The 20,505-nt window shown below is 42.6% G+C and overlaps 1 protein-coding gene across 1 annotated transcript in view; it reads left to right on the top strand.

Moving 5' to 3' along the window:
* Positions 1-20,505, top strand: part of LOC106547234 (lipase maturation factor 1) — a 43,647-nt gene that overhangs the window by 13,035 nt on the left and 10,107 nt on the right. The window contains exon 2 of the mRNA XM_014064326.2: positions 3,134-3,443. Coding sequence (XP_013919801.2) covers positions 3,134-3,443 — 310 coding nt within the window. The remainder of the gene's footprint in view (positions 1-3,133; positions 3,444-20,505) is intronic.

Here is a 20,505-nt window from a genome sequence, read left to right as displayed (position 1 = left end):
GATGAAATTTGGCGACAAATTCATTAAGATTATAGAATCTATATATTCACGGCAATCTGCAAATATCATAGTCAACGGGGAACTAACAGAGAGGATACAAATTGGAAAGGGTGTTAGACAAGGGTGCCCGCTCTCCCCACTACTATTTATTATGTCACTAGAGGTCCTTTTAAATCGGATAAGATCAAATCAAGAAATTAGGGGCTTGACCATAAAAAAAGAACAATATAAAGTACAGGCCTTCGCGGATGACATGGTCTTTATCGTGGAAGACCCCTTACTTTCAGGACCGAATTTGATGAAGGACATTGAGAACTTTGGGTGTGTGGCCGGTTTAAAAATAAACAAGGAAAAAACAAAAATGATTATAAAAAATTTCCCCAAAAACCAGATTGGAGAACTAGAGAAAACAATGGAATTAAAGGTAACTAAAAAAATTAAGTATTTAGGGATCTGGCTGTCTGCGAAATGCTCTTCCATAAAAGAAGACAACTATGATAAGTTGTTACAGAATACTCAAAAGGACTTAAAAACCTGGCCAAAACTACAATTATCACTGATGGGAAGAGTCGCAGTAATTAAAATGAATGTTTTGCCAAAAATCCTCTACCTATTTCAAACGGCACCGGTCAAGCTAGGGGAAAATTTTTATAATGATTTGGACAAAATGATTCGAAACTTTATATGGAATGGTAAAAAGCCCAGAATAAAATATATGCACCTGCAGGATAAAAGAACTCAAGGGGGAATGGGCTTACCGGAATGGAAAACATATCATCAAGCAGCAACAACTATGTGGATAAAAGAATGGGTAATGTTAGCTAATAAAAGAATCTTAACAATAGAGGGCCACGACCTGCAATACGGGTGGCACAACTACTTATGGTGCGAGGGAAATAAAATCCACAATTATTTTAGTAGTCACCATTTAAGGGGGGTATTGATTAAGGACTGGCTCGAAATTAGAAGGAGATACTACACGCAACTACCTAAATGGATATCTCCGACGGAAGCCCTGATATACCCGAATTTGATAAATTTGGATAAAATTGTTACTTACCGTTGCTAGACGACCAAAACAAACTAAACCCCAGGGAAAATTTGGCTGATAAGGGAATAAACATCGATTGGTGGCCATATCTTCAAATTCAAAACAAACACAAATTCGATCTAGCACAACCCGGCTTCCAGAACAAGAACCAGGAATTAGATAAAATTTTAATTGGACCAGATGAGAAATTAATTTCAAAAATATACAACTGCTTACTGATTCGAAAAACGGAAGCAGAAAGAGTAAAAGAAGTCATGGTAACCTGGGCCCAAAACATCGGCCACACAATAGACCTAGACGACTGGGAAAGAGTCTGGGAATGGAACCTAAAATTGACAAAATCGACGGCCTATAAAGAAAATATATATAAAATGTTCTACCGCTGGCATCTTCCACCGACAAGACTGGCGAAAATGTCTTCAAAAGTTTCGGCCATATGCTGGAAATGTAAAACAGTGCTGGGCACGTACTACCATATGTGGTGGACGTGTCCGGTAGCCAAAGCATATTGGAAGCAAATACTAGGATGGCTGAATGGAATCTTGTCAATTAAACTATGTCTTAAGCCGGAAACTTTCTTATTAGGGATAATAGATCAAAAAATTTGCAAATCTAACCAATACCTCCTAGTCCATATTCTGACAGCGTCAAGGATTGTTTACGCACAGTGCTGGAAGAGTGAAAATGCCCCCACCAACACTATGGTGATGAATAAAATTTTAGAACTAGCAGAAATGAACAGATTGACGATGCGAATTAATGACAAAGAAGATACAGACTTTTATACAGTCTGGGAGAAGCTGTACAAATGGCTTGATGAGTCAGTGAAGACTTAGACACAAAAAGAGATAGCTGACTAACCTAATACGATTAAACCAATAACTCAAATGAACAATATACAACAACTGAGAGATAAGCGAAAGGAGAAATGTATTAGGGGTGAGAACCCACCGTCGAGCACTACAATGTTGGGAAAACTTAAAAAAGCTGATAGGAAATCCGCTATAATTACCTGCATGAAATTAGCGATTAAACTTCATTTTAGATGAGGCGAGAGGATTTATAATCCTTGCCTCTTTAAGCAAGGAAAGGAAAAGAGAACCAGGTTGTCCTCAGCAGAGGAAAATATGCAAATGTAACAAAGGTTAGAAGGGAGGGAAGGAGGACAGTAGGGAAGTCGGGATGGAGAGGAGAAAGGAGAGGAATAGGAAAGGCAGAAGAAGGGGGGAAGGATAAAGAGGAGGAAGAGAAAGAAGAGAAGGGAAAGAAGGTGGGAAGAAAGAAGGAGAGAAGAAAGAGAAGAAACGGGGAGGAAGGAGGGAGGGAAGAAGAGAGGGTAGTAAAGAGGGAAAGAGGGAGGGAAAGAAAGAGAGAAGGAGTGTTGAAAGGAAGGAAGGAAGGAGGGAGGAAAGGAGGGAGATTAAGAGAAAAGAAAGGAGGAGGGAAAGAGGAAGGGAGGGAGGGAAGGTATGTGAGAAGGAGGGGGGGATCGAGGGAGGGAAAGGAGGGGGAAGGAAAGGAGGAAAGGAGAAAAGAAAGGAGGGAAGGCAGGGGAGAAGGAAGTAAGGGGGGAGGGAAGAAAAGGGTATGGAAAAGAAGAAATGAGGGAAGAGAAGAGGGAGGGAAGGAATAAGATACCTAACCTTTGATGTCTATAATGATTTGATAGTATGGGAATATCTTGAAATGTAGTTGTATTGTTTTTTACAAGTTATGGATGTTGTATTTTCTTTTTACTAATAAAATCTTTTTTAAAAATTAAAAAAAAAAAGAAACAATGGTTGGAAACTAACCAAGGAGAGAAGCAACCTGGAACTAAGGAGAAATGTCCTGACAGTGAGAACAATTAATCAATGGAACAACTTGCCTCCAGAAGTTATAGGAGCTCCATCAAGGGAGGCTTTCTAGTGCATGTAGAAGGGACCTTGTAGATCTCCTGCTTGTGCATGGAGTTGGATGACCTACAAGGTCCCTTTTGACTCTGTTATTCTATGTTATTCAATTCCTACAGAGGTTCTACTGCTCAAATGTAGCTTGTTAATTTTGGGGATTCCTCTTCACTATTGTTGTTGTTCCTTCCAGCTGTTGCCTTTCTGGTTGCCTACCATCAAAACAAAGCCCTTATCGGAGACCGAGGGCTTCTACCATGCAATCTGTTCTTGGAGAATGTGAAGCGCCATTTCAAGGGCAGGATAAACATGGAGACATTAAGCTATGCCCCAACTCTGATCTGGTTCTTGGATTGGTCCAGCATGGACAGCATCCTTGATGCCTTCGCTCTCATTGGTTTGGCCATCTCGGCTTTTGTCCTGGTCACTGGATGTGCCAACATGATTCTCATGACTGCTGTATGGATTATCTACCTCTCCTTAATTAACGTGGGACAGATCTGGTAAGTCTATGTTCATACTTTCCTGCTTGAGAACAGACTCGTATACCTGCCTTAATAGACTTATATACCTCCCCTTACTTAGTGCTTTACAGCGCTCGCCAAGGGATTTATAGAATCAGCATATTGCCCCCAATAATCTGGATCATCATTTTACTAACCTTGGAAGAATGGAAGGCTGAGTCAACCTTGAGCCAGTCAGGATTGAACTCCAGACTGTGGGCAGACTTGGGATCGCAATGCTGCATTCTAACCATTATGTCACCACAGATCTTGGAGAATTGGCAAATTTCTCTGATGTGATACTCGCCTATTTCCCTTCTTACCTTTAATTGTTTTAGATTTAGTTTGAATTTAAGTGGGAGAGCCAGTTTAGTGTAATGGTTAAAGCACCAGGATAAAAAATAGAAGATTGGACATGAAGCCAGTTGGGTGATCTTGGGCCAGTGGTGAAATCTAATTTTTTCCCCACTGGTTCTGTGGGCATGGTTTGATGGGAGGTGTGGGTGTCATGTGACTGGGTGGGCGTGGCCAACTTTTTTTTCACTTTTTAAAGCATTTTTAGTACCACCCGTTTAGGTAGTATAGGTAGTAAAAAATGCTTTAAAAAGTGAAATAAAGAGGGCCCAACGATCGTCCAGCTCACAGCTGAGCCGTGCAATTGTCAGAAGCTTTTTTTTTACTAGTTCGCAGAACCAGGAACAATCGTCCCTATCAGTTCAGCCAAACTGGGCCAAACCGGGAGGATTTCACCCCTGTCTTGGGCCAGTCACTTTCTCTCAGCTCTAGAAAAAGAGGCAATGGCAAGCCACTTCTGAAAAATCTTGCCAAGGAAACTGTAGGGACTTCTCCAGGCAGTCTTTGGGAATCAGACCCAATTGAAAAGAAAAAAAATACTTAGTTTACTTTATTGTCATTGCACTTTGTACAATGAAATCAAATGCTATCTACAGTGTACATCATGCATCCTTCACATGCCATACAATTGAATTGAAAACCCCTGATATTGCATTAATATTGCACTATACCGTAGTATTCAATATAGTTACTGCTCTGGGATAGAAGCTGTTTTTCAGCCTTTTTGGCCTTGTTTTTATTGTCCTATCAAATAGGACGTTGATAGACTGCAAAGCAGCTGTCTGCATCTGAACCTGGGTATAAAGGCCTTTGAAATTCTCTACTTGGACCTCTTCTTCCTCTGACCATAAGCCAGAAGAAGAAACACAAAGTCCATTATAGTGGCTGCCCAGACTCCCTCTTGCCCAAATCTGTAAGCAGAGAATATGGGTAGGGCATTTAAATGACCCTCCCCCCCCACCAGGAGAAGGAGAGATTGCCCAATAATTTCTCAAAGCTAGAAGCTACTTAATGAGGAGAGGGCAATGCTCTTGAACAGGAGTCCCCAACAATGGCAACTTTAAGACTTGTGGACTTTAATTCCCAGAATTCCTCAGCCAGCTGGCCTTATCTGGCTTGGAGAACCAGCAGGCTGATATCTATAAAACTTAGCAAGGAGTCTTGGAGAGTCACGAACCAATTAAGCAAACTAATTGTCTCCTGCAAACTCCACTCCCCTTTAACTCCTCTTTTATTCCATATGGGTGGGGCCATTCATCGTCCACCTGTGGCCTTCCTCCCAAGTTGACCCCTGTTCTTTAGCTGTTCCCTTATCTGGCAACTCTGCGTATGCGCACATTGGGAACAGGCTCCAGCTGTGCCTCACTGATGACTGACTCCGAAGGCAGCTGATAACTGTCAGATGGCCCTGGCTCTATCTATGCCTCCAACACAGAGCCCTCATCAGAGCCTTCCCCAGATTCCAGGACTGGCCCATGTGGCTCCCCAATCTCCTCACTGTCCGAATCTGCTGCCAGCTCTGGTGGCCACTGGCGGGCCACAATGGGCAAGGTGGCAGTAGGTGGTTTTCAGCGAAAAGGTTTTAGCAACCTGCAAAAGAATTCAAAGTTGTGACATAATGCAATATTTGAGGATTTTCAAGGTACAGCTTGGAATGTCAGAGGATTGTGCTGCGTTTCTCAGATGGGGCTTCCTATAAAAATGAGGATGTTTGTACTGTAGGAAATCAAGAAAACGGCCTTCTGTGTTGCAAAAACCAGTTTATAGATGTGAACGCATAGGAGTTTTGGCTGCTCCTGGATGGGGAAGTGAAATGCCCTGAGTCACATCTTCCATAGAACTGAAAGGAGCAGCTCTTTTGTGGAGGTCCTGGCCGCGAGCAGCTTATGGACAGAGAATGTTATGCTCCCTTGGCTGACCACTGTGCACACTTGCTCTCCCAAACGGAGGTCCGAGCTGAGTCTTTGCAACCCTTGCAACCGTCTTTCTTGCAAGATATCTTCTGAAAAGCAGCTCCTTTCAGGCACGGTTCACTCATTCCAGCACTGTGGTTTTCTTTAGAAATTGCTTTGGATGTTTGAGATTGGATTGTTAGGCTAAGGTTACTTAGGGTAACTGCTCCCGTCCTCTTCTGTTTGCACAAAGTGGACGGAGTCCACCTGTTAGACCAGGTAAATTATGGCAACTGGTAGCTTTAATGATCAAGAGTTAATGGCAGTTTGATCAAGGTTGGTGATAAGACAAGGAAGAGAAATTTCTGCTTTACCCCACTCTCCCATTTATCTTCATTTTAGTGATAGCACAATATGGGAAAGAGCTGTGTGAAAGGATCCTGTTCCTGCGATTGTTCGCTTGTGGTTATATTTGGTGTTTTATTTTTTAGATTTAAATTCCTAGCAAAGGGTCAAGACCATGTCATTATTGTTGTATTTACACTGCAATGACAGTTGCTAGGCCTTGCTAGAGAATCCTCTTGAGCCAATTGTGCCTTGATTCTTGAAATTGAAATTTAAGAAAGTAAAGACTCTGGAGTGAAGCTTGACCCTTGCTGGCCACATGAAATAAAACGATCCCTTTTCCCAGGACTTGTTTTGAAGCCCCAAAGTGCCTCAGTGACTCTAGAACAGAGGTCTTCAAACTTGGCAACTTTAAGACTTAGAAACTTCAACTCCCAGAATTCTTCAGCCAGCGTAACCTACTCTCTTGTCTCTTCCTCTGCAATCTCTCCACTTAGATCAGAGGTCTTCAAACTTGGCAACTTTAAGACTTGTGGACTTCAACTCCCAGAATTCTCCAGCCAGCTATGCTGGCTTGTTCCTCAGATCCTCTTGCCAATCCTTTGCAGGCTTATCTTGGACTAGCCGATAACCCGGCCTTGCCTGGGTATTTATTTATAGGGGGAAAATGTCTGGACCAAACATATTTTCTAATGTTGGATTTTCCCCCTTACCAGAGGGAGGCCCCTTGTGGAGTACTGGGAAGCCGTTACCATGGCAACTCCACTGCATTGTAAAGTAGAAGCTATTTTATGGCAGTACAGTAGAAGTCATTTAAAGGCACAACAGGCTGCATCTTAACAGAACGCACACACCGAGGGGTGTTAAGGGTGTCTTACCTCTACAGTATTTTTCTCCAGGAGGTGTTCCAGAGTTATGCTGGAACATACACAGAGAGAGAGACAGAGAAACAGAGAGGGAGAGAGAGAAAGAAAGGGAGAGAGAAAAGGAGAGGAAGAGATGAGAGACAGAGACAGAGAGAGAAAGAGAGAGAAAGAGAAAGAAAGAGAAGGTGGGAGAGAGAGAAAGGGAGAGAGAGAGAGAAAGAGAAAGGGGGGAGAGAGAAAGGGAGAGAGAGAGAAAGGGAGAGAGAGAAAGGGAGAGAGAAAAAGAGGGAGAGAGAAATGAGAGAGAGAGATTTTTTAAATAGATTTTAATAAGACTTATAGGCCGCCCTTCTCCCTGAGGGGACTCAGGGCGGCTTACAATCACAAAAGGAAGGGTGTGCAATAACAAGACAAACAATAAGAGACCAATAATAAAATAGTAAACCACAACATACATTCAGCAATCAACATTCGGGCGGGTAAATTAAAAACCTATCCCCAGGCCTGCTGGGAGAGCCAGGTCTTGAGGGCTGTGCGGAAGGTCTGGATGGTGGTGAGGGTACGAATCTCAACGGGGAGATCGTTCCACAGGGTCAGAGCTGAAACAGAAAAGGCCCTCCTCCGTGTAGTCGCCAGTCGGCATTGACTGGCGGATGGAATCCGGAGGAGGCCCAGCCTGTGTGATCTAATCGGTCGGAGGGAGGTAATCGGCAGAAGGCGGTCTCTCAAGTATCCAGATCCACTACCATGGAGTGCTTTAAAGGTGGTCATCAGTACCCTGAAGCGCACCCGGAGACCAACAGGTAGCCAGTGCAGCTCGCGGAGAGAAAGAGAGAGAGAGAGAGAGAGAGAGAAAGGGGGAGAGAAAGAAAGGGAGAGAGAGAAAAGAAGAGTGAGAGAGAGATGCAGAGAGAGAGAGAGAGAGAGAAAGGGAGAGAGAGAGAGAAATGAGGGAGAGCGAGAGATCTATCTATCTATCTATCTATCTATCTATCTATCTATCTATCTATCTATCTATCTATCTATCTATCTATCTATCTATCTATCAATCATCTATCTCCAAACTTCCCCTCCCTTTGGCTAGACTCTGCTCATGGAGAGAGATCCAAGCCTGGGGAGAGCCAGCTCTTCTGTGGCTCTGGATGGGTTGGAGAAATGGAATGAACTTTCTCTGCTCCACACCAGAAGAGCCACAGCGGATCTTGTCCTTGTCCACCCAAGTTGAGCTTCCCTCTTCCCGTGAATTGACCCCATGTCCCTCTCCGAGGAGGAATCCCGGTTTGCTACTGATGTGCTGACCGGAAAGCGAGAGGGGTGGGCTCTCACACAGGCAGAAACATCTGGAGAGGTTTTCCTTGGCACCCAAATCCCTGCACCTGGATGGACACATCTCACGTCTTTTGTTTTCTAGCCTGTGCTGCATCTTCTTTGTTGGAATCAAAACCTTCCATTGCTGGACGGGCAGCGTGAAGTTAGTCATGGGAAGCCAGTTCAAAGGTAGATAAATGGAGCTTCCCCCTTTCATTTCTGCCAGCGAGGAGCAATTTATTCTTTTTAAGTCCCTTATTTTAATTTTTAAAGCATCCGTCTGTTTGTTTTTTGCTAGGAGGTTTCAGGCGCTGAGCGCTGTGGATTTCATGGCAAGTTCTTTTCAACTTCCCTCCAACTGGCAAGAGGAGGTTGGTGGGACTGTCCTGGTTTTTATTTTTCAATCCTTTCTTCTTCTTTTTTTCCTGGTCCAGAAGACCAGAAAAGACACTTCTGCTGTGGTTGCATTTGTTTCCTTTAAGGCTCATCTCTTAGATTAGAGCCTGCAACTGTTTACATGTCTTTATATTTCCTTCTTCATTGTCTTGTTGTTGTTAGTTGCGAAGTTGTGTCTGACTCAACGTGACACCCTGGACAACGTTCCTCCAGGCCTTCTTGTCCTCTACCATCCCCTGGAGTCCATTTAAGCTCACGCCGACTGCTTCAGTGACTCCATCCAGCCACCTCATTCTCTGTCATCCCCTTCTTCTTCTGGCCTCCATCTTTCCCAGCATGAGGCTCTTCTCCAGGGAGTCCTTCCTTCTCATTAGGTGGCCAAAGTCTTTGAGTTTCCTCTTCAGGATCTGGCCTTCTAAAGAGCAGTCAGGGTTGATCTCCTCTAGGACTGACCGGTTGGATCGCCTTGCAGTCCAAGGGACTTGCAGGAGTCTTCTCCAGCACCAGAGTTCAAAGGCCTCCATCCTTTGGTGCTCAGCCTTCCTTATGGTCCAACCTTCACAGTCATCCATTGCAACTGGGAAAACCATAGCCTTGACTATAAGCACTTTTGTTGGCAGGGTGATGTCTCTGCTTTTTAGTATGCTGTTAAGATTTCCCATAGCTTTCCTCCCCAGGAGCAAGCCTCTTTTAATTTCTTGGCTGCAATTCCCATCTGCGGTGATCTTGGAGCCCAGGAAAGTAAAATCTGTCACTACCTCCATTTCTTCCCCATCTATTTGCCAGGAATTGAGAGGATGCCATGATCTTAGTTTTCTTAATGTTGAGTTGCAAGCCAACCTTTGCACTCTTCACCCGCATCAAGAAGTTCTTTAGTTCCTCTTCACTTTCTGCCATTAGAGTGGTATATATTTCATATATATTGTAGGCTAGGCTTCATTGTCTAGCTCAGGGATAGTCAACCTTTTTATACCTACCGCCCACTTTTGTATCTCTGTTAGTAGTAAAATTTTCTAACCGCCCACTGGTTCCACAGTAATGGTGATTTATAAAGTAGGGAAGTAACTTTACTTTATAAAATTTATAAAACAGAGTTACATCAAACCCCTACTGCCCACCATGAAAGCTGGAACGCCCATTAGTGGGCGGTAGGGACCAGGTTGACTACCACTGGTCTAGCTTATAATATATATGAAAATTCCCCATTGCTTTGACCCCCAGAAAGAAAACACTTCTAATTTCCCCCAAACACCTTCTCTAGAGTAACATCTTTTGTCCATCTTGTGGGCCCTAGGCGTCCCCAGGTACTCTGCCTGTAGAGGCCATCTACCATAACTACCTGGTGTTACCCAAACTGCAAAGTACAAAGATTCAAGCTGCTCCCTTGAGCAAATAGACTGTGTGTGTTAAAGGAGTTGGAGCACCACAAATATGTCTCAGAAGACATGTTGAGGGAGAAAGGGATTTGTTTTAAGATTCTTGTCATGGGAGAGAGAGGGTGTGAAGTGAGGTTTAGCACTACAGGAGTCAACTAGTAGCAGTTCAGGCTATACAATTTATTATCTGGTTTCCCAAGGATGTGAATTGGGCATGCACCAAGGAATACTGACATTTCTAGCTTTTCTGACACCGCATGAAAAATCATAATGAGGCAAAATGGAATCACTTATCATATTTTTGGAGTATAAGATGCACCAAGATTTTGAATAGGCAAATTTTGTAAAAAATGTTTTTGCATTCTGCATACCTCCCAAAAACGGCCTGTTGTTCGTGAAAACGGGCCAGTTTTTTGTCCAAAAAAGGGCATGCATAGCCTTTAGGAGGCCTGTAGAGTCCTCCTGGGGGCGGGGTGTGGTTGGCAAAAATGAGAAAAAAACAGGCCATTTTCTGCCCTTCATTTCTGCCCTTCCCAGCCCCCAAGAGCACTCTGGAAGCCTCCTAAAGGCTATGCACAGTCATTTTTGCAAAGTGGGCAGGGTTTCGGAAGGCCAAAAATGCTGTATTCAGTGTATAAGATGCACCCAGATTTTCACCCTCTTTTTGGGGGGGGATGTACATCTTATACTCCACAAAATACAGTATTTATTTTATTTATTAAATTTATATTATCGCCTATTCGCCCATGTGACTCAAGGCGGCTTACAGAATAAAACCCACAATTAAAACAATAAAAACTAACAAAAAGAATCAAGTAAATTAATATTGTACAATATAACAAAATCACTCCCCACCTCCCACGCCCCCACCCCAGCGACAACACATCACACGAGCCATTTAATAGGCTCCAGGGATTCCCCAGGCCGGCTGGCAGAACCAGGTCTTCAGCGCCTTCCGGAAGAGTGCTAGAGTGGGGGCCATTCTAATCTCTGGGGGGATGATGTTCCAGAGAGAGGGAGCCACCACGGAGAAGGCCCTTCTTCTGGGTCCCACCAGGTGTATCTCCCTCGGGGATGGGACCCCCAGCCTTCCCTGCCTCCCCGCTCCGATGGGTCAGATGTGATGGGCAAGAGACGGTCCCTCCGATCATCTGGTCCCAAGCCATGAAGGGCTTTCAAGGTGACAACCAGGACCTTGAATTGCACCCGGAAGCAAATCGGCAGCCAATGCAGCTTCTGCAGGAGAGGTGATACATGTCTACACGGGGGTCTGCACAAAACCATGCGGCCACTGCATTTTGCACCAACTATAGTTATAGGGTAATGAATGCAGGTAGTCCTTGTTTAGCAGTTGCCTCATTTAGCAACTGTTTGCAGCGATGACAGTGACAAAAAAAAAAACAACTTCAGGCAGAGCAAAGGAAAGATGAAAGTAAGATCATAAGGCCAGCCACTTAGTGACCATTTGGCTTAATGACCAGGTTAACAGATAACAGATTAACAGAGTTGGAAGGGATCTTATGGGTCATCTAGTCCAACATCCCCTCCACCCGCCCAAGCATTTCTGGAAGGTGGAAGAACTCTTCCTGAAAGCCTCCAGTGATGAAGCTCCTACAACTTCTGAAAGCAACTTCTGTTCCATGGGTTGATTGTTCTCACTGCCAGAAAATCTCTCCTTATTTCCAGGTTGAATCTCTCCTTGTTCAGTTTCCATCCATTGTTCCTTGTCTGGCCTTCGGGTGCTTTGTAGAATAGTTTGACCCCCTCCTTTCTGTGGCAGCCCCTCAAGTATTGGAAGACTGCTCTCATGTCTCCCCTGGTCCTTTTCTTCACTAGACTAGCCAGGCCCAGTTCCTGCAACCGTTCATCGTATGTTTTAGTCTCCAGTCCTCTCATCCTCTTGGTTGCTCTTCTCTGCACTCTTTCTGGATTCTCAACATCTTTTTTTATAGTCTGGTGACCAAAACTGGATGTAATATTCTAGGTGTGGTCTTACTAAATCAATTGTAATTGCTAAATAAGGACTACCTGTACAATTTGTGGGTAAGGATGGTTTTGAATACTTAAGCACTGAGGAGAGGGTTCTTTCAACAGACTTTATTGGAACAGAACTCTTCAACAAGAACAAGAAGAATGACACAACGCCCGCCTGACAGCTATTTATACTTGACAGCTGTCAGGCGGGGAACCAATCAGGGAAGTGTAATTCTCCCGGCAGCCGTGCCAGAGCCAATCAGTTCTCCTTCCAGCTCTGGCTGCGGCTGTCGGTCGCTTTGGGAGGACGCAACAGATGGAAATAACATATTTTTAAAAATATACGTTCTGAACATTGTTTATCTTTAAAAATATTTCTAACTGAAGAACGCCCAAATCAACCCTTTCAAAAGGGTAATCTATAGGATCGTAACTATTGTTCTTCTTGCAAAACTGGTATTTGTATTTGAGTTCAGAAACTCCCAGCCAAAGGCACCTGTTTCACTTCCTTATTAACAACTTCCAGAAGATGGTAAATTGCAGTAAATTCCTTTTCAGTAAGTGTGCACTTTCAATGAAATCTTCTGTTTTAATCTGTGCCCTTCAGTGTTTAAATAGCTCGACTCCTGCTGCATTGTGTTTTTATGGTGCAGTTCTTTTGTTATGGGGTGATTTAAAGAAGTAGGAAGTTTTTAACTGTTAAGCTGAATATTAACATAAGCTGCCTAGGCCTTTTTTGGGGATAACAGGTCCTTTGCACAGATGAAAAAGTTTCCATGGGATCACAGCAGGCCAGCCAAAATCATACCTGGTTTCCTGGTATCGCCAGCAGTGCCATCTCAAAATGGGAACAACCTACCTTATCTGTTCTTCTGAAGATTAGGATTTCAGTTGACCTTCATTTGGAGACATTGGGCATCCATAATTATTTTTTGACTAGCTGATAACTCGCCATTGCCCGGGTACTTATTTATAGGGGGGAAATGCCTAGACCAAACATAATTTCTAATGCTGGATTTTCTCCATTACCAGAGGACACCTCCTTGTGGAGTACTGTGAAACCATTACCATGGCAACTCCACTGTGCTGTACAGTAGAAGTCATTTTACGGCAGTACAGTAGAAGCCAATTGAAGGCACAACAGGCTGCATCTTAACAGAACACACACCCCGAGGAGTGTTAGGGGTGTCTTACCCCCACAGTATTTGTTTCCAGAGAGTAAGTCATTATAGATAGAGAGATAGAGATAAAGATGGAGATAGATATATAGATATAGATATAGATAGTGGATCCAGGTTGATACCATAAGCTTTTACCTGAGGCCAGATTTATAGCTACTCTGATTTTTTTGAAAGTTGTAACCAAACTCATCTAGGGAAGATTTGCTTGACCCTGTTAAAGACAATAGGGTAGGACTGTTTGTTTGTTTTTCTTGTTGAGTATGGTGACACTAAAAAAAAAACAGATGAAAGAAACAATATTATTTGATGGCAGCAGATAATTTGCCAATTTGGTGATTTTAGATAGAAGATCTTGCTTTTTTTAAGAGGCATTTTGCATCGTGCTTGCTATTTCCAAAAAACCAACTTTGCATTACAAACAAACAGCATAATGCTCCTTTCTTAAAATTCCATTTGCTTGCTTCTTTGGCAATAAACTTTCAAGCTTGCCTTTGTTTATCAGAAAGCACCGAGTTGCATTCTCCAGTCCTTCTCCTCCTTCCTAATGGGAAAAAGAAAAAAGATTTCTAGAAACTGAAACCCAAAGTTAAAGGATCCCGGGGAGGGGGGTTCCATCCTTCCTGTAGAGGAAGCAGATTTTGGCACCTCTTTTTGATATGGGGTTGGGGGGGGGGGCTGGAGGGCCAGGGGGTATCCGTTTCAAAGACGGCCGTGTGTGTGCAGCTGATAGGACATATTAATGAAGCCCAGATTTGTACCATGTGACCCAGTCACGGCGTTGCCAGGCAAGCAGCGCTAACGAGGCTAATCAGAAACATATTTTTGGTTCCCGAAATTACATCTTAGTGATAGCTGATGTCAGGAGGGAGTAATTATCATCGCCGGCTTGAAAGATCAGACGTTGAGGGGAAAGAAATCATCAGGCTATGGAAGACCTGAGAAGTCCCAACTTCAAATATGAACGTTTGGTTCCTCATGTTTAGTGCTCTTTTTTTTTAAAGCAGATTTTTTTATTGATTTTTCCCTCTATAACATCTTACAATCATCACATTAACATTGTTATGTCATCATTCCTGTATATATCAATTTTATATCACTTCTTTATTTATAAACATTCCTCTACAATTCTATACATTTCTCTATTGTTTCTCGGCTGAATTAACTTTATTCCTGTTATGCAACCATTTACACCAGTTATCCCAAATTTCATAGTATTCAGACTCTTCTCTGACCTTTAATCTTAATGTTAACTTGTCCATTTCTGCACAACCTGACATTTTCTAAGGGAATATTACTTTGTTTCCAGCATTGGGCAAATGTTATTCTAGCTGTGGTCAACAGGTGTGTTAGTATGTATTTAATTTTCTTTCTATATTTCCCCTTGGTTATTCCCAGCAGAAAGAGTTCCGGTTTGTATTATATTTGTTTCTCTGTAATTTGTTGTATCCATTTACAAATTTTCATCCAATATTTTTGAGTTTGCGGACAGGTCCATCATATATGATAGAACAGCGCTCTTTTTATCTGGTTGTCATCCTGACGATGATGAAACTCTTAAGCCAGAGTTTCTCCGCTCTTGGCAAGTTTAAGATGTGTGGACTACAGCTCCCAGAATTCTCCAGCCAGCATGGGGGATTCTGGGGAATGGCCGGCTGGGGAATCCTGGGAGTCCACACATCTTAAAGTTGCTAAGGTTGAGATACAACCACTCTAAGGAAACTTGGTGATAGAGTTCCCTACGATAAGGATAATAAGCTAAGCAATGGCAGCTAGTCCTCGACTTATGGCCAAAATTTATGTTGCTACATGAGACATTTCAGTGAGTGATGCCCCATTTTATGACTTTACTTGCCACATTGAGGTGGCGCAGTGGTTAAGAGTGCAGTATTTCAGGGCTACTGCTGCCTGCCAACTGCCTGCAATTTGGCAGTTCGAATCTCACCAGGTTCAAGGTTGACTCAGCCTTCCGTCCTTCCAAGGTGAGTAAAATGAGGACCCAGATTGTTAAGGGCAAATAGGCTGACTCTGTAAACCGCTTAGAGGTTAAAAGCACTGTGAAGCGGTATATAAGTCTAAGCGCTATTGCTATTTGTTAAGTGAATCACTGCAGTGGTTAAATTAGTAACACTTGTCAGAAGGTCATGCAAGGTGATCACGTGACCTTGGGACACAACAATGGTCATAAGTATGAACCAGTTGCCAAGCGTCCAACTGTAAATCTGGATGCTGCAATAGACATAAGTGTGAAAAAAACAGTCACAAGCCACTTTTTTCACTGCCATTGTAAGTTCGAACAGTCACTAAACGAACTGTTGTTAAGTGGAGGACTGCCTGTACTTCACACGGCTGTACCCTCTTCTTCTTCTGCCGTCAAAGGACTTCAAAGCAGAGCATCTGGAATCGACCTCTGGCTTTTGAGGTCCCCCATGACTGCAGGTTGCAGAGAAATTGGGCTGGGTGATTTCTCCATGTATCTTCATGGGCAGCTGATTTCTCCAGGCCTGTGTCTCCCTCTTTGCAATAACAGCAGGCCTGTTGATGAACCAGGAGGCCTCCGGGAAAATTCTTCGGTGCCCCGATGGGATTTAGAGAAAAAACTTAAGTATAGGCTGCAATGTTCCCTCTAATTTTTTTTCAGTGTGAGCAGAAAAGTATAGTGTTTGAGCGGCACATTTTCATGCCTGAGCACCTGAATTTTTTTCACAGATGTTACCTAAGACAACAATGAAATCAGTATTATTTGAAACTCAGTTATGTTTATTCAAGGTACCCGCTTAATTAAAAGTGTTATATAATATCAGTATCACTTAACAACGCTCCTGCTTAGCAACCAAAATGTTGGCTCAGGAACTCTGGCATTGAAGTGCGCAAGTCTTAAAGCTGTCAGGTTACAAGATCCTTGCACCTCTAACCCTTTAGGAAAAAAAAACCCAGAGGTGTTCAAACTTGACAGCTTTAAGACTTGTGTGCTCTATTGTCTTTTGCTCCACTTTTTCATTCTCTATTTTTAGTTGTTGCTCTAAGCTTAAAGTAGAACCCAAAGAAGAAGCAATTGTGATTTCACATTGATGCAGTTCCCGTGTTAGTTGGGTAACCTCAAGCCTCATTCCTTCCAATTCTCTGCTATGACTTTGCTCTTTGTGGGATAGCTCTTCCTTCAGCTGGGCAAATTTGCAAGTCAACATTTTTTTTTGTAATAAATCATGGAGCATATTAATACCAATCTCTCTGTAACATAATATCCTCCTGTTACCTTCCTAAGGAATCCCATACTGTAGCAGTGTTTCAGAAATCCATTGCCTTATGTTACAGTTAAAACAGTCCTGTCTGAAGTTGGAGTATTAATCAGGAATCCTTGTATTCAACCAAATAACATCTAATTGATGATTTCCTGTATTTTCTTTGAAACCAGCCAACAACAATGTACAAATATGATCAAGTAAGGCTGCTTTTAGAAAATAGTTTGAATTGCTAAAGATCTGCAGGTTAGGGTACAAATTCCACAAAACAAGAACAACCTCCTAAAGCCATTCATAATAAACACCAGCATCTCTTACAAAGTTGGAATGATGGGTCTAATCATCAAGTAGAAACCTGTCAACCCTAAAAATCCCAATATAGATCAAACAAAGGATGGCATCTTAAGATAATACTCTCAACTCCTCCAGATTTTATACATTATTCCTAGAGGACCATCATCCATCTTGGATGGGGATAAATATTTGATATGGGCTGTAAGAGAATGTAAGACACTATGCTTAGATTGCCACATGCAACTTTAAATGGACAACTTCAGTTCAATTTACATGAAACAGTCACTTTAGCAAGCCACTCTGCTGGAACATGAACAAGCTTAAACACTACTGGCATTTCATTGTATAGAGTTATGTTCAGTTTTTCCTTTCAATCAAGGCTGGATGACTTTCTCTGCAATTCCTTGCACTCAACTACTCTTCTGGCATTTTGGAAATTATAATAATAATGATACGAGACATAAGGGAAGCTCTTGTCATTTTTTTTAGGAATATTCTGCAATAAGACCTTAGACAGCCCAAAATATAAACAGATATTAGTGTGTACTTTCTATAGCTATCTAACTTTACTTACATAACCTGAAATGGATACTGGGCTTTTTTCCATAAATAATTTACTTTTAAAATGGAAAGGTCATCTTTCAGGCATGAAGATTTCAATAATGGAAGCACTGAGTATTGCTCATCGCAATAACTAGAATAACTGCTGCCATCTCCTCCTCCTCCAACAGCATCACCACATTTGCTGCCGAGCGCTGCGGCTGAGGTGAAGCTGCAAAAGCTCCCGCGGCTCCCCCTCTGCCCGGAGCACCTGAGCTCCACGTTACCCCTGCCCCCTCCTCCACCGCCGTGCTTTTGAGGAGCCATCGGGGCTTTTTTTCCTGCTCCCGCCCCTCCGCTGCCTTCCTACTGGCTCCCGTAGCCTCAAGGCTCCTCAAAGCCGCAGCGCCAGGCAGCAAATCCAGCGGTGCTGTTAGAGGAGGAGAAGGCAGCAGCAGTTAGTCCGGTGGTGGCGGGGGCTTTGGGGCATCACAATTACAGTCAGTCGCCCCGTGCTCATCAAAACAAGTCCAGGGCCAGTTGGCCAGCGCCTGCAAAGGACCTCCTCCCCAGCTTCTGGAGCCTGTGGAAATCACTGCGCGGGAGTTGAAAAGTCCTGCGCGGTGTTTTCTTGCCATGTGCGCAGCCACGCACCTTAGAGGGAACAGTGATAGGCTGCAGGCAGCTGGCGAGAGGATTTTTCAATGAAAAAAATAGCACCTTCGCATCATCCTTAGAAAAGGGTTCCCGCACATGGTTGGAAAAAATGATAGAAAAACATATTGATTTTAAACCAGAGATATTTTTATTGGGGATTTTACCGGAAACATATAGTAGAGGATTGAAATATTTGATTGTAAATGTGTTAACAGCGGCTAAAATTGTATTTGCTAAAAACTGGAAAAATGAGAAAATACCAACGCAGGAGGAAGTTATTCATAAAATAATGGAATGTGCTAAAATGAGTAAATTGACATTTGAAATCAGAGAACAAGAAGATAAAGAATTTTATAAGATATGGGATTTATTTTACCAATGGTTAGACAAAAAAATATGGAAATGAAATATGGCTGAGAATTTTACAATACAAGGACAATGGAATGACACAGAATATAACATAAAGATGTACTATTATTGGATGGATTTAGGAGGAGGTAATGTTATAATCTAAATTAATCCAAAATTTAGAATATCTTGTATAAAATGAAGGAATAATAGTTATAGTCAAACAAAAGATTAATAATGATAATAATGTATACATATATATTATATTGATAATATGAGATTTTATATACATTGTAAGTGAGGACTATGGAGAGGATGCACAAAAGTTTTGTAATCAACCGACACACTGGATGTAACTGGAAGATGTTTTTATGTTTTATGCTTTGTATGTGTAAGTTTATCTTTAAAAAATAAAAATTCTTTTTTAAAAAAAGAAAAGAAAATGGTTCCCACATTGAATGTGAGTCACCAGAAGGAATTTTAACAAGATAGCAATAGCAATAGCAGTTAGACTTATATACCGCTTCATAGGGCTTTCAGCCCTCTCTAAGCGATTTACAGAGTCAGCATATTGCCCCCACAGCCTGGGTCCTCATTTCACTCACCTCGGAAGGATGGAAGGCTGAGTCAACCTTGAGCCGGTGAGATTTGAACCGCCGAACTGCAGATAGCAGTCAGCTGAAGTGGGCTGCAGTACTGCACTCTGACCACTGCGCCACCTTGGCTTTCTTTCTCTTTTCCCTGGAATGCAGTTTCAGAAGCAAAATAGTTTTTTTTTTCCTTTTAATTAACCCTAACCCTAATTGGAACCAGGGTGGATTTGATTTAAATCCGATTAAATCGACTTGATTTAAATCACTAGTAAAAAGGCTTGATTTAAACCAACTTGATTTAAATCGTAATTGTTGAAGAGCAGCTGTCGTCTCTCGCCCACAGCGGCTCCTTCTCCGACCCGCTGTTGACTCACCGACAGTCCCAACATTTCAGAATATACAGCCTCATCCTGCACAACCAAGCTGAATAAATTAAATTATGAATGTATCTTAAATAGAAAACTATTTTTAGATAGATTTTTACTCCAAAAGCATTGTATTAAAATAATTTTGTAAAAAAAACAAAACACGATTTTTGTCCACCCTGATTGGAATTGCCTGCTCTTCAAATAAAGATTTTGAGACTCTAAGAAAGAGTGCAGAGAAGAGTAACCAGGATGATGAGGGGACTGGAGGATAGAACATAATGATGAAAGTTGTAGGAACTGGGCATGGCTGGTCTAGTGAAGGACCAGGGGAGACAGGATAGCAGTCTTCCAATATTTGAGGGGCTGCCACAGAGAGGAAAGGGGCGGGGTCAAGCTATTCTCCAAAGCACCTGAAGGCCAGACAAGGAATAATGGATGGAAACTGAACAAGGAGAGATTCAATCTTGAAATAAGGAGGAACTTTCTGATAGTGAGAACAATCAACCCCTGGAACAGAAGTTGCCTTTGGAAGGTATGGAAGCTTCATCCCTGGAAGCTTTCAAGAAGAGACTGGACTGCCATCTGTCAGAAATGGTGTAGGATCTCCTGCTTGGGTAGGGGGTTGGAGTAGATGACCTCCAAGGTCCCTTCCAACTCTGTTAATCTGTAAGTGGCAGATGGTCCAGGCCTTTTAAGTCTACATCCAGTTACTCTTGTTAGGCTGTGGATGTTTTCTAGATGTACTGGTTAATATTCAACTAATTCATTTAAAAAATGGCTGCAGAGACTTGAGTGTCCAAATCTTCTGGACAATTAAGATTGAAGAGCAAGAGAACAGATCTAGGACCAGATGGAAAGAGTTGATCCCACAGAGAACAAGGAAAAAGTAGTTTATTGACATGGAACATATCATTTCAATATTATTAATACTAGTCTTCTCAATAATACTAATATTCAAAGACATTTCAATGTAGTTTCAAGCTGCCTTCCCCTGTGGGCATTAATATGTCCTCATCCTATGTTGTCCATCAGGAGGATGCAGGGTAAGAGAGGAAGCATCGTTTCCAGAATGGGTCACCCAAAGCTATGGGGTGGATGCAAGTGGTACAGGGGACCCTTCCTCTGGTTTGTGGGCTGCCCTTGTGCCATGGCAAACCATCCAAGGGGGCTTTCCTCAATCCAACCCCTTCGGAATGGGTTGGCTTGCAGTTCATCTCCAGCCAGCGTGCTCCGGAAGATGCTTCGTCTTGGCTGGTCATTCTATCTGGAAAGCATTGGAGAGAGGAGCCTGGGAACCCCGTGGCTTTATTCCCGGAGTGCCATCCATGCTT

This window comes from Thamnophis sirtalis, unplaced genomic scaffold, assembly GCF_051295495.1.
Source record: "Thamnophis sirtalis isolate CommonGarterSnake01/CBP01778 unplaced genomic scaffold, rThaSir2_p1.2 scaffold_14, whole genome shotgun sequence".
Taxonomy (NCBI): domain Eukaryota; kingdom Metazoa; phylum Chordata; class Lepidosauria; order Squamata; family Natricidae; genus Thamnophis; species Thamnophis sirtalis.
Note: the sequence above shows the minus strand (reverse complement) of the source record. Positions and strands in the feature narration are given on the sequence as shown.